The 14,667-nt window shown below is 36.8% G+C and overlaps 3 protein-coding genes across 3 annotated transcripts; all 3 read right to left on the bottom strand.

The window, feature by feature from the left end:
- Nucleotides 1-555: 555 nt before the first annotated feature.
- On the bottom strand, nucleotides 556-4,172 carry LOC111800206 (rhodanese-like domain-containing protein 4, chloroplastic). Its single transcript, XM_023683799.2, has 8 exons — nucleotides 3,238-4,172; nucleotides 3,013-3,115; nucleotides 2,846-2,926; nucleotides 2,562-2,642; nucleotides 2,411-2,485; nucleotides 1,228-1,308; nucleotides 940-1,140; nucleotides 556-806 (listed from the first exon to the last, which is right to left on the bottom strand). The coding sequence occupies exons 1-8, from the start codon at nucleotides 3,882-3,884 to the stop codon at nucleotides 759-761; spliced, it is 1,317 nt and encodes a 438-aa protein (XP_023539567.2). The 5' UTR covers nucleotides 3,885-4,172; the 3' UTR covers nucleotides 556-758.
- A 981-nt stretch (nucleotides 4,173-5,153) lies between these two features.
- On the bottom strand, nucleotides 5,154-9,177 carry LOC111800207 (uncharacterized). The gene is made up of 8 exons (XM_023683800.2): nucleotides 8,845-9,177; nucleotides 8,539-8,609; nucleotides 8,350-8,430; nucleotides 8,066-8,150; nucleotides 7,370-7,467; nucleotides 7,009-7,096; nucleotides 5,829-6,186; nucleotides 5,154-5,677 (listed from the first exon to the last, which is right to left on the bottom strand). The coding sequence occupies exons 1-8, from the start codon at nucleotides 9,100-9,102 to the stop codon at nucleotides 5,430-5,432; spliced, it is 1,287 nt and encodes a 428-aa protein (XP_023539568.2). The 5' UTR covers nucleotides 9,103-9,177; the 3' UTR covers nucleotides 5,154-5,429.
- A 1,550-nt stretch (nucleotides 9,178-10,727) lies between these two features.
- LOC111800212 (abscisic acid receptor PYL3) lies at nucleotides 10,728-12,874 on the bottom strand. Its single transcript, XM_023683806.2, has 3 exons — nucleotides 12,577-12,874; nucleotides 11,756-11,971; nucleotides 10,728-11,661 (listed from the first exon to the last, which is right to left on the bottom strand). Exons 1-3 carry the CDS (start codon nucleotides 12,700-12,702, stop codon nucleotides 11,446-11,448), a joined length of 558 nt encoding a protein of 185 aa, XP_023539574.1. The 5' UTR covers nucleotides 12,703-12,874; the 3' UTR covers nucleotides 10,728-11,445.
- Nucleotides 12,875-14,667: the final 1,793 nt, after the last annotated feature.

The following is a 14,667-nucleotide window of genomic DNA, read 5'->3' on the forward strand; positions in this document are numbered from 1 at the left end:
TATATACCCCGAAGTCATCAATAAAACCTTTAGCCAATATTCCTCTTTGAATTTTCTCTCTCCTGTTCTTTGTGTTCATCATGATCGAGCGTGTGCGTTACTGTGCAATCCTAACAATTAATCTATCGTGTATCTTAACATGCATTAATCTTCTCATCAAAATGAACAATATCATACTATTGTGAAGGGTAATTATTTCCAACATGGTATCAGAGTTATGCGCTCAACTTATTCATGTTAATAAAATCTTCAAGTATCGAATAAAGAAGTTGCGAGACTCAAAGTGTAGATAAAGTGATTCAAGTGTCAAACAAAAAGTGTACTTTGTTCGAGTGTTTGAAGTCGAAGGAGACCTTATGGGAGACTCTACAGAGAATTATTGGGATCTTCACTTGTATAAGGATCTGATATCAAATTCCACTCTCCCTCTCAATCATTTCTTCAATTTTATCACTTCACTTTATGTTCTTAAGGCTAATTATGAGTGCCCTTTTGATCAAAATGCAAGTGAAATGCTTGGAAATAAACCCTCATAGATCAAAGTTGAAGCTCTACTTGCCATCAATCTATCTATCATTATGGTTTTGAACTAAACTAAACTTGAATTTGGTACTAACCCAACCTTTTTCATTACAAAAGTTTTGAGGTCAATGTTGAGACTCACTAAATAACTACAATTTCATTGACTTCCAATAACAAAAACAAAGCAAAGCAGCGTACTTTTGGGTCACCATATCTCCCTGATATAAACTCGGTTATCATGGCGGCGATGGCGTAGGAGACGTCGGAGGCTTGAAATCTGGATACTGCAACCAGAGATACAACAAGGAGAAGAATTAGAGGCTGTTTTTATCATGAATGTCACTGACAGTCAACAAAAACATGATCAAATTTCACAACTAGGAGATGATCAGATATAATCATGGAATTGAGAATTACAGAAGGATATGGAGAAAGCGGCCTCGAGATTGCGGGCGATAATTCTGCTTTTACTTCTTGTTTCACCTCCACCGGACTTATCTCAGGAGCAGCCTCTGCAACAGCTTCTGCTTTGTGTAGAGGGGCAGCTTCAGCTGAGTCTGCTGGTGCAGGAAGTGCCTTGCTCGTAGCAGGTAATGGTAACAGAGCCTTTCCAATATCCTGCAATTCATAAACAGTTTTGATTGGAGAACTGATGAGACTATGAGATTCATAGAAGTATGCAGATTCAACAGAATGTATGAGTACCTTCAAGTCGTCAACCAGTCCTTGTGGGGCAACCTTGGTGTTTAAGAGCTCATCAAGTTCTTGTATTGTTTTCTTCCGATCCTATGGCCAATGGATTCAGGTCAAGCACAATTCAGTATCCAATCTCAGTGTCACGTAATGAAATGGCAATGCGGATAAGAAACAACTTCCCATAACAGGCAGGTAATAAGTAAATGATCATGGAAAATGATTAGGCTACATAGCGATATCATATATGAGATACCACATTGGTCGGGGAGAAGAACGAAATATTCCTTATAAGAGTGTGGAAATCTCTCCCTAGTAGATACGTTTTAAAATTGTGAGATTGACGGTGAGACGTAACGGGCCAAACCGGACAATATCTACTAGCGGTGGGCTTGAACTATTACAAATGGTATCAGAGCCAGACATTGGGCAGTGTGCGAGTGAGGACGCTAGACCCTCCAGGGGGTGGATTGTGATATCTTACATTGGTTGGAGAGAGGAACGAAGTCGTCTTTATAAGGGTATGGAAAATCTCTCCCTAATAAACTTATTTTAAAATCGTGAAGCTGATGGCAATATGTAACGGGCGAAATCGGACAATATCTACTAGTAGTGGTAGTAGTGGGCTTGGGCTGCTACAAATGGTATTAGAGCTAGACACCGAGTGGTGTGCCAGCGAGGACACTAGGCCCCAAAGGGGGGTGGATTGTGAGATCTCACATTGGTTGGAGAGGGGAATGAAATGTGGAAATCTCTCTCTAATAGACACGTTCTAAAACTGTGAGGCTGAAGGCGATATGTAACGGGCCAAAGCAACCATATCAACTAGTGGTGGGCTTGGGGTATTACAAATGGTATAAGAGCCAGACACTAGGCGGTGTGCTAGCGAGGACGCAAGGCCCTCAAGGAGGGTGGATTGTGAGATCCCACATTGGTTGGAGAGGGGAACAGACCATTACTTACAAGGATGTGAAAATCTCTCCCTAATAAACGCATTTTAAAAATATGAAGCTGACAATGATAGTAAGAGGCCAAAACGGATGATATATACTAGCGGTGGGCTTGGGTTGTTACACCATCACATTCATAACATTAACAACGTGACTATGCGGCCTCGAATCATGCATTCGACATTATGCGTAATGTTAACGAACAAATCTAGGACACAGCATTTGGATACACACATCCAACTCACCTCAGCGTATAGGAGTTTCTTGCTCACAAACTGAATAATTGCAGCTGAACCCAGAATCTCAAGAACCGTTTCCATCTGTTGAAAAACGTGATCTAAGACATCATTATCAATTCTCTTTTAACTGTGTCATAGCCAAAGGATATGGACCAACCTCAGTAAAAGCCACTAAACCAATTCCAGTAGCTGCTACAGCAAAAGCAGCAGCAACAGCAGGAAAATCTTCAGAATCCTCCTACATGTAAATTTCAACCAAGAATCTAGTCAAATCATCTTTAGCCAACAAAACCCATCAGAAACTTAACGAAAAAAGGAACAACTTTTGAGCTAAGAACATGAAGAACATTGACAAGTTATGAAATTTAGGCACTAAAACAATCATGTTTTTCATTGTAACCATTCATATGTAGAAAAATGGACTGAAATAGAGATGCATACTCCAAGTGCACCAGCAATGGCATCTGTTAGACTGCCAATACTCAAAGGTGACTTTGGTGTTAACCAAGGAAGACCACTATTCTGCACAACACACACATTCAAGTCAAAACCTCCTAAAATATAAAGAATTCCTTGAATGAAAATAGACAAAGAAGAGTAGTGATAACCGTCCATCCTCGAGGTCCTTCGACACCGTCTTTAATGGCGAAAGCAGCTTTGAATCCATTGACAGTGACCAACTCTGCAACAAGTTCTGAGTTCCCATCATATCTGTCTTCCAAAAACATGCTTACATTAGCTAAAAATAGTTCATTCATATAGATTCTTGCTTTACTTTCTAAACTAAGTTAACAATGATGAACAAGAATGTTATGAATCATGCAAAGTCTTACTTGTCTAAGATGAACAATGTGGTGTTTTGTGGTTCCTTGAACTTCAAAGCAAGCTTCTTCAAGAAACCAGGCTTATCTTCACCTTTGTAAGGAATGGACACAGGCTTTTTGCCCAACTTTTGAATATCAGGGCTACCCACTTTCCTAAGTTCAACCGGCGCTCTAATATCAAGTAGCTGAGTATTAGCATCATCGCCCAATTTCGCATAAGCAATTTTGGCGGATTCAACACCCCATGGCTTAGATTTCCCAGTAAAAAGAGACAAGAACAATGGGAGTGCCAAAATGGCAGCACCACCAACAACGATTCCAGGATTCTCTGTCCCAAAATTTATAATCCCATCAAGAACCCCATTTAAATCCAAGTCCCCAGATGACGAAGTGCTCACAGATTGTTGGAGAGCTTCCTCGTACGTAATAGCACCCGCAACCCCAGCATTAAGCACTGAAGATAGCAGCACTAGACTTCCATGAAAGGTTCTTGATGAAGAAATCCCTTGTGGGGTTGGTGAAATTGTGGTAAACCCAGCAGCATTTGGCGATTTGGAGGAGGAAGGAGATGGGAGAAAGGGGATTTTCCTGGTTTCTCGTTTTCTATCGGAAAGAACAGCCAAAGGGCTCAAACTTGCTGCATTGAGGGCCTCCATGGCATAATTCTGGGCAGCAAAAACAGAATCTGTAGCTCAAAAAATTGATGAAAAGGGTTCAACAACCATAACAAGTGAAGGGTTTATGCCAAATTGGTTTCGTTTGGTGGGGATATGGTTGAATGGAGGGCAAGGCGTGAAGAGAGATGTCATGTAATTGGGCTCTTTTTTTTTCTCTTCCGACAACAGAGTGCTGAGTGGAAATGTGCAACCAATGGGGAGATGACATGTAGCAGGATGAATTGTGGTAGCTTGCCTTGGAGAGATGTGATTGTGTGGCTGAGAATTAGAGTAGAAAGGTATGAGCGTTTGGTTTAATCCCCATTGGAGCTTCTCTGTGAAGCACTTTCAGTACAGCAGTACTGCACAGGACGAAGTTATGTGGTGGGAATGGGAAGAAGAAGGAATGCACGTACAGAGTTTAGTACAATATTCAATTACAGTAATTGGTTGGTTATAAGATAAAGATGGATTAATTAACTTAATCAAGTGCGCTTAAAGATACTGTTGCTTGTTTGGCCTCATATTTTTCTTCTACTAAAACAGTCAAATTTCAAGAACAAGATGGAGGTTTTCATGTTTACTTTCTAAGGCTTTTGGGAGCTTTTTCCGTTCAAGATTTTGTTTTGTTTATGATGTCGGTAAATCAAATACTAGTTTGGGACATTAAATTGAGTTATGAAGTTCGGAGTTAATAAGTTGATATTTGGGACTCTGAGTTCTGTGTTTTACGAATCTTGTCGTCACTACCCATGAAGAAAGACATTTGAGCAAGTGGCGTGTGATGTCCCACATTGGTTGGGGAGGAGAACAAAATACTATTTATAAGAGTGTGGAAACCTTCCCCTATCAGATGCATTTTAAAACCTTGAGGGGAAACTCAAAGAGGATAATATCTACTAGCGGTAGATCTGGGTTGTTACAAATGGTATCAGAGTCAGACATCGGACGATGTGCCAGCCTTCTAGCCCTTCCCCGAAGGGGGTAGACACGAGACGGTGTGCCAGTAAGGACGCTGGGTCCGGGGGTGGATTTGGTGGCGGTCCCACATCGATTGGAGAAAGGAACGAGTGCCAAGCGAGGACGCTAGGCCTCGAAGGGGAGTAGATTGTCTGAAGGGGGGTGGATTGTGATTGAGGGGAAGCCCGAAAGGGAAAGCCCAAAGAAAATAATATATGCTAACGGTGGATCTAAGCTATTACATGGTGCGTAACGAACCTCAGAAAGGGGCCGGAGAATGAAAGAAACGCTGGCAAAAAAAAAAAAAAAAAAAAAAAAAAGAATTAAGATCTTACTACTAAAGAAAAAGGGTCCAACAAACATAATAAGATTTTGGTCAACCACAGGCCCCTGATGAATCTGTTCATGATCCTATCTTAACTTACATTTGCTCGCTTAGCTCTTTAAGCATAGAACCAACCAATATATAGTTTTGCATCAATCAGTCATAAATTAGTTGAAGCCTCAAAAAGGGTGGAAAAGTGAACAAAACTTTATGGTGGTCTCCCGGAAGCAGGTACAGAAACGCTGCAAATTTGAGACTTATTACAGAAGATCAAAAAAGTAGTCCAAACCTTGCCCGATTTCCCATATCGAGATGCCGGTTCCCAACGATCGAGCTGCCTCAAGACGTGTGGAGATTGATTTCAGCGATGGATAAAAGACTGCGTGCTTGTTTTGATTGTTATCAGTGTACAAGATGAAATGTTCGGCACTGATCTCCTCCCATTGCACCAGAGGCTTGTACTTGCTTAAGACAGATAGATAATCATTTCCAGTGATAGCTCCACCTCCTATTAATGCAACTGTTGTTAGAAAAGGGGCATTCTTGAACTAAAGGGAATTCTTCATCAAACAAAACAATCTCCAGACGTCAAATAGTTCGTTTATGCTTCAGATAGATAAATGTTAGAAAAGGAACATAAAAGATAGAATGATTTGTACCTCCTGAAAGGCTGTAATCATAGCCATAGAAGTTGATTCCAAGAAAAATCTTGCCAGCCTCGAGTGGAAGAAGGCTGTTGTCCTTGGTGCCAAGTACTAGCCGTAACGCTGAACGAATCCAATTCATTGGAGCATTGGGGCCTGGGCTATGAGGACTGGAGTAATCATAGGTCATCAGCGAGAAACCATCCACAGCACCACTCAAGCTCTGCAGATCTTCTGGTCCAAAATCCTGGTTTTCGAGTTTCTCGGAATGAGGTGGACCAATGACATACACCAGTTGTAACGGTTGCTTAGATCTCCAGCTATCAAGCTCTGAGTGCAGGGCATTTCCAAGTTGCTTGATAAATTGCAGTGCCTGTAATAGGGAGTTAAACAGGTCCCTCAGTTATCCAATATCTGAAAGATGCATACACACATGCACTTTGACAGCCTCATCTCCAGGTAGACATCATTGAAAATATAAAGAAAAGGTTAGAAGACCACTGGTGGCCATCATAGCCACCTATGTAATTAGAAAGCTCTCGTGATTTGCAACAAGAAAGCCTAAGCGATCATGCTAACTAGCTCCAAACTTCTTTTGTAATTATCTCTCTCAACTCCTCCAATTTTGGCCAATGGTGGCCATCATAACCACCTATGTAATTAAAAAGCTCCCATGATATGCAACAAGAAAGCCTAGGTAATCTGATTATGCTAACAAAATAGTTCCAATCTTCTTTTGCTTTTTTCCTTTTCTCCCTCTCTCTCGACACGTCCAATTTTGGCATGCATAAAAAGAAGGGAAAAAGAAAAAGCAAAAACCCCTCATACTCCTCGTCAAAAAAATCCAAAATAGCAAAGAATAAGAAATTCATTTTGGGCTTGGAAAATCTCAGCAACTTAATCACAAGAAAACCATATTACAAGGTGCATCTAAGGAAAAAGATGAAGGACAAAATCTCAAGCCCCATGTCCCTAAACTAAATTAACTTCTTGTTGAAAGAAGGACAAGCAATAAAACCAGAAGATAAAATGACACAGGTAAGCATAAAAGAAATAAGCATTTAATTAACCAAACAGATCCAAGAATAACATCTTGACAGATGTGACACAATGTAGGCCATTTATAAATAAATACATGTTTCGTATCTTATCCGGCAAGTGGTATATCTTCAAAATAGGGAAGGAAACTGGTTACCGAATTCCTCAGGTCTGGGTCATTCAATATCCCATAAGCAGCCCACCTCGACCAGGATTCTAGCACAATACCATCGTAGCCCATTTCCCTGGATAAAAGGGAAGAAAGATTGTGAGAGTTCTCCAATTGCAACATGTAAGCTAAACAAAATAGACTTTGGTTATGAAAGATACACACTTTTAAACCAAAATGATCTGACACATGAAATTGGGTTGTATCATAAATTTGTGAAAACAACCTTGACTCTGAAATTTATAAGAGCATCTAAGAGTCTGACTCTAAACATGGATCTGCATCTTTATGATATAAAAAATCCAAAATCACATACAAAAGTCACGCAGACCATCTAGTGTATTCTTACTTGCATTCTGTAACAATTAGATCAATAGCTTTGTCCTGTAGCTTCTTCTTTCTAAGCAGATCTGTAGGAAGTGCTTCAACAACCACTCTAGGCAATACCTACTTCAGAATTACTGAAAGAATTAAATGACCCATCATCCGTCCAAGCTCAAATAAAATGATTTTAAGATTACTAGGCATGCATAAGAGGTACATTCAAAGGTGAGTCTTTAATCAAAGTTCCTTGAACAACCTGACATTTGTCAGAATTTCACAATCTGCCGAAGGCATTTCTCCTATGTGTTCTTTGATCCTACAGAATTCCAACAACCCTTCACAAAATATAACATAAATCCAGGATTGATTAAGTATAACATCTCATCCAAACCCACTGCTAACAGATATTGTCCTCTTTGGACTTTCCCTCAAGGTGTTAAAACGCGTCTGCTAGGGAGAGGTTTTCACACCCTTATAAGGAATGCTTTGTTCCCCTCTCCAACCAATCTGGGATCTCACAATCCGCCCCCAAGGTGTTAAAACGCGTCTGCTAGGAAGAGGTTTTCACACCCTTGTAAGGAATGCTTCGTTCCCCTCTCCAACCAATGTGGAATCTCACGTTAAAGCTTCTTCTAATGAATTTGTTTATGTTATATTGTGAGAACTCATATTTTGCTTCTAGTGCTACTTGGAAAATAAAATTATGCATCCTTCATCGTACCAGTGCATCTCCAGCCAGTCTTAGCTCTGAGATCCATCCTTGATCAGCATTGTGTCTTCCCTCCAACACTAAGCGGGAACCATGACTGTATCAGAACAAATGTATAAGTATAACACAACTATTAGAAAAATGTAGAGGGAAGATAAACACAAGTATAAGAAAGTAGAAACAAAACAAAACTATAAGAACTAGCAAAGAATGTTGCTAATCGCTTTCAAGTGTTTCTGTGTACAAGTACACAGCCAAAAAAACGAGTAAAAAAAAAATCATCATCATTTCCGTACCTCTTCAAATCATACCACACCGGTGATAAATGTGTAAATTTGGAGTTGAACTTTTTTGCTATATCATAGCCCCTGGAGTTCCTGCACAATTTAACATATGAACTTCGTTCAAATTTAAAGCTAATAGATTAAGAGTTTTTAAGATAGGAAAAAGAAAAGAAAAGGAAGAAGGAGTTTCCAGGCAGATACCACGGCGTAATATAAGCAAGCACAGGATAATCATAATGGCGAGAAGTATTCTCAGCGACGTTTGAGTGCTCCTGCACAAAATAGAAGCCCTTAGACAACTGAATAACCTACTCGCAGAAACAGATTAAACGAACAACGCTATCCTTTATCGGATAACTAGCACATCAAAGAGAAAGTGAGGAATGCGCCGATCTCAGAAAGTAATAAATTAGTAAAACCTAGTGACTAAAGCATTTCACAGTATTTTCAAAGTAGCTGAAAATTCAAAGAGACAGAGAGGCGTTTAGCAACTCCAATAATACATACAGCTAGAATTTCTTGATGGTGGATATCAGTCTTTACGAGGCCCCGTTCATATACAGATGCGCCAGAAAATCCCCCGCTATTAGTGTATCTGTAATACAAGAGAGCGGAAATGGCGGGAGATATGACAAAGAAGACGACGAAGATGACGATAAGCCTCCGGTCAGAGGAGGAATCTCCGACGATTTCGTGCTTGTCGGAAGAGACATTTTGGCTTTTCCGGCGAATCGAGACAGCTTGGCGATCCCGCTTCTTGGCCATCGGTGACGACGAGCTACTGGCTGTTCTGTTGACCGAGTGAACCAGATCAGACCAAAACGGCTAAATTTATTTGGAATAAATCTTAAAATTGGTTTTTAATGCGTAATTTCCTTTTATTATTTAAATTTTATTGAAAAATGTAAATAAATATTAAAAACAAATATATAATATAATATTTACCTAACCTAATTTCTAAAAACATTAAAAAAAATTATAATTTAAAAATCCTATTAAATATAAAATAATGATTCATTGGCAAATGTAATTGTAAGATAAAAAAAATATAAAATAAAAAAACTAATTTATCGTAGAAAAATATATTTATTTATTTTTATAGGTAAAAAAAAGCACATTGAGACAGAGACCGAACAAAGAATGCAATCTTCGTCTCTAACCCGTTTATTTAGCTTGAAGTATATCTTCTTATTTCACTTAATCTGAGATTTGGAAAATGATAAATGGACATTTCTATAAACTATTTTTAAGATTTATTAAGGATAGATTGACGATAAAAAAATATTAAAAACTGATTTTAAAATTTTAATTATATCTAATTAAGATTTAAAATTTGGTAAGTTATGAAATTAATAATTGTGGCAGGGTTAGATTAGTCTTTGCAATGTTATTTTTTGGTACTAAATTAATTTTAAATATCTCACGTTGGTTTTTTTTTATTATTTTTTTCTTAACTACAAGTCAATTCACGGATTACCATGCATATAGATATGTAAATTAAGACTAATTAAATAAAAAAATAAATTTAAAAATAATAATTGATAGGTCGTGACTCAGTAATACATAATATATTCAACTACCAATCAAAAAAAGATAATAGCTTTAAAATTAAGCCAAAGAATTGGAATTAAGAAATTAAAATTAATTAAACAATTTATATTTTTTAACGAAATAATTAATTCCAATTAATCTTATGGTACATGATAATAATTGATGTTAAGATAAAGACAAAAAGATTATGATTAATCAAATATAGAAAATTGTGGAGATTTAACGAAATAAAATTTGTGGATAAAATGAAAGTAATTATTATTGGTCAATTAACTCTTTAACTCATAAAAAGATATCGTCTGCATCGATTAGACCACTACCCACCAATCCCTTTCAATTTTCAATCATTTTCGTATTAGTTTTTTTAATTTCTCAAAAAAAAAAAAAAAAAAAAACAAACTTTTAATTTTTTATTTTCAAATTTTAACTTACCTAAAAAACAAATAACAAAAATACAAACTTACTTTAAAAAAAAAAAACCAAAAATTAAAAATCAACTAGTTCTTTTAGGTCGAGTTATGAGAGTTTAATAACATGTGAAGATAGAGATTTGAACCTCTAACATTTTGAACATTTATATTAACTAGTTGAGTACGAGACTATATGTTTGAGTCAAGTCCGCACATAAAAGATGGTTACTCGGATTTCTTGGCCCCATAAGCTGGACCGCCACCCCATAGAATATTGTCACCATGGTGCAAATACATTAGGTACGTTTAACCCATCTTATTTGCTCTCTCATGTTAAAACTTCATCCTTTTTTTCCTTCGAGAATCCAAATCGCCTGACTAACTAGTCCCAAAAGTAGTAGAAGAGGAAAGCAAATAGTGAAAGAAGCATGCTTAAATCAAACCGTTTTTTCCGGTCCTAACTAAGATAAAGAAATCCCTCAATCATGATGATTTAACACCTTTACTTTTACAAATACCTGACTCCAAAAAACATAACAAGTAAAAATGGAGTCGTAAAGCACTATAGTTCTATCAAATTCTGCAGTCATGACATAACATAACAAAAGGTAGAGAACAAATTCTGAGGTCTAGAGTCAAGAGTCAAAGACTGACATGTATACCAACCATTCTAAATTAAAGACATATACTTAGCTTACTTATTTCAGGACTAAGTATGTACAAAACATACATAGCAGTACTTGCCTTAAGCTCCAACAAATGCATAGGCCCTAAGTTTCTGCTACCATGCTGCACAAACTGAAGTTAATTAAACATAAAATAAGAAAATTCCCAGATTTCATCCATGGATATATATGGGTAGCTAAGCGTTGAAAGGAGCAGAGCGGACCAGACTCGTCCTCTTACGAGAAACAAGAAACAAGAAACGAGAAACAAAAAACCAACCAAATGCATCTCCATGTGAGGGGAAAATTAACCACCAGACTTGCACCCAAAACTTCAGAGAATGTGATAGGATAGCTCTGAACAATCTTTACATGGCACAGCACAGCACAGCACATGTGGGAGCTATAATGGCCTCTCTACATCTACCACCATGAAAACTATTCACATCATCAATGTTCAGTTGTTGCTTCATCCATACCCACTACTTCTCGATTGGTTCAGTTTGCCCCTGCACAGCCATCCTCTCCGATACATCCGCCAATGATTTAAGATTGCATCTGATTAATGCCTTAACGAAGTAACACGTCTCATCTTTGGTGTTCCCGCTCGGCACATCCACCACAAAAGACTCGACTACAACCGTGCCAGGTCTTCCATCAATGACCTTTGGATGGACAGTCATGATGGAAGAGTAGTTCTGCATAATTTAGCAGGAAATGCTTTGAGTTTTTACTTAAATGATCAAAATCTCATTAAACAATTGAGTTAGAGAAGAACCCTATTGTTCATACTTTGAGCCTGTGATCTCCACCAACGATTCTGATTCCTAGTATGTGTTCTTCATCATCGAGAAGCTCCAACCTCTCAGTACTGGTGGTCGCAGGAAGACCAGATTTCACATTCACTTCCCTGACACTTCCAATGCCCAGATCTCCTTTCACTACACAACGACTAACAAAAGGCTTATACTTCTGGGGCTGATCAAATCTCCTCACCAGTGACCAAACCTGATATAATGTAACCAATTGAATCATTACAAAATCAGATAAGAAGAATTCAACAAAACCTTCCATAATTCCAACGATTACTAAACAACAAGAAGGATAAAGCTCAAGAACTAAATGAGGCTACTCGCCTAGATTTTTGTCGTTTCACAAGAACAAGCTCAATCTGTTCCGAAAACTTCGAAAGACGTAAAGAAAATCTCACTCGCTACTCAATTAGGCAAGAAAATCGCGTACAAAAAGAAAGTAAACGAACAAAATTAGGTTTATTTGGCACAGCAAAATGTTCCACGAATAACCAGAAGACAAAATCACAAAAAGAGCAAGTAAAATCCATAGCAATTGATAACGAGTAAAGTCAATAACGAATCAGAAAAGTTCCAAAAACCCGCAGCAATTGAAGGCAGAGAAGGAAAAGGTTAGAAACCAGGAAGCTAAAAGAGGCAAGTAGAGAAATAATGAAAACGAAACCAAAATCCATGACAAACCAATGGAAACAAACTCCACGATCCCCATAAAACATCAGAAAAATCAATCCAGAGCACAGGAGCTGGAGCGTTGACAAAATGAAAAGAACAGTAGGATTTCGGATCGGAAGAACAACTCACAAGAGGAACCGGAGCTCTAACGTTCTTGAAAACAGCCGATGTACACTGATTCTCTTTGGGATGGTGACGGTGATGCCTGCGTATGTACTGAGCGTCCATAACTCCACATGGATCGTCGTCGTTCATGGCGATGGATTAGATCGAACTGAATTCCTTCCGCAGCTAGCTTGGCCACTAGGGTGTACAGAGAGACGGAGCTTCCTGAAGGTGCCGATAATGGAAGGTCTTGTGAGAAAGGAAGAGGCTCCGCTGGTTTGCAGGATTTGGCAGAGACGCAGTGCCCCAACCCTTTAGCTCTCTATTTTTATATATTACATTTTTAAATTTTTTTTTAATTTAATTAATAAATAACACTTCCAGTTACTCACCCACTAATTTAATTATTTAATTATTTAATTATTTTTATTTTTCCAATCTGCAACTTGCAGAGGACCACTTCACAATTCGCCAATTACATTACACACTTTTTTATTTTATATATTTTTTTATTCTTTTTTTAATTTCTTTTCTTTTCATTTTCATTTTTTTAAAAAGTTTATAACTAATTTTGAACAATTTACCTAAAAAGCCTTTAAAATTCACGAAGAAAAAAAAAAACATTTAAAAAAAAAAAATTAAATTTTAATGAATGATTATGGAATTGGTGCTGTCGCCACCAATTTGTCTTTGGTGGATTCACATGCACTTCATCGTGGAAGCTACAACTCATGCTAACATTGTTGAGTTTTCTTTTTAATAAATTTTTAAAATGCCAAAACTACCCTTCCTAAGATTCTTCAGTTTTTTTAATAGGAAAAGTCTAGATTACCCTAGCTTTTAATAATATTATTATTCTTTTTAAATATACATAATTTGCTTTATTTATTTTCTTTTGGAAGCTTCCTTCCCACTTGCTTATCTTAAATTCTCATTTTAAATATTATCTCATAAAAAGAGGTTTAAATTAATAAAACACCTATTAAGTAATATTTCATTTAAACCAAATCAAGTAATATTAGTATTTTTAATTTTAAATATTTAATTGTAAGATTTTTTTTTAAATATATTAATGATACCAACACTACTATTTTAATAAATTTATTAGTATTTTTGAAATATAGTATTAATAGTTTTGGCTTTTTTTTTTATCTTTTATTAAATTAATTTTTTATAAAAAAAAAAATTGGGACATATGAAATAGAAGTTCAATGGATGTGATAAAATTTAATAGTTTAATAAACTATTTAGGTTGAATTGAAAAATAAAAATTAAGGGTCAAAATGTAATTTCATTTCATACTTAGGAAGGTTATTGCGTACTTGAGAAGTACGATTTGGCCCCTGGGGAAAAAATAAAATAAAATAAAATAAAATAAAGTCGTCTTTTTATATATATATATATATATATATATATATAATAATTTAATATTTTATAAATATTTTCTTTTTCTTAATAAAGAAGGAAGAAAATAATAATAATAATAATAATAATTTCAAATGTCAACGTGCATGCCACTCATCCGCGTTACTTCCACTGTAATACTTTTAAATACACAAATATATATTTGTTTCATAAAATAATTATAATTTATGTATAAATTCATTCTCCGCTATTAAATAAATGATCGAACATTAAGATATCTGTTAGCTAAATATCTGAACCATTACCATAAGGTTGAATTTACAAAGATCGTACTATTATTTGACAGTATCAAACCTATGTCCAAGATTGTATTATTGTTCTACGAAGACTATAGACATTCTCAATGGATCAACACTATTAAAGATAAAATCTCGCCAATCCAAGATCATAGTGTTGTTCTACAAAGACTAGGCGCCACTCTTTTTCTAAGTTATTTCAGTTTTTTCGTAAGAAAGACAAAATGTAATAGCCCAAGGCCACCGCTAGCAGATATTGTCAGCTTTAGCCCTTTACCTATCATCATCAGCTTGTGTCTACCAAGAAGAGGTTTTTACACCCTCATAAGGAATGTTTCATTCCCCTCTCCAACTGATGTGGGATCTCACAATCTACTACCCTTAGGGACGAGCGTCCTCGCTAACACATCGCCCCGTGTCTGGCTCTGATGTTATTTGTAACAACCCAAGTCCA

This window comes from Cucurbita pepo, chromosome 8 (genome assembly GCF_057944985.1).
Source record: "Cucurbita pepo subsp. pepo isolate OVF chromosome 8, ASM5794498v1, whole genome shotgun sequence".
NCBI lineage: Eukaryota > Viridiplantae > Streptophyta > Magnoliopsida > Cucurbitales > Cucurbitaceae > Cucurbita > Cucurbita pepo.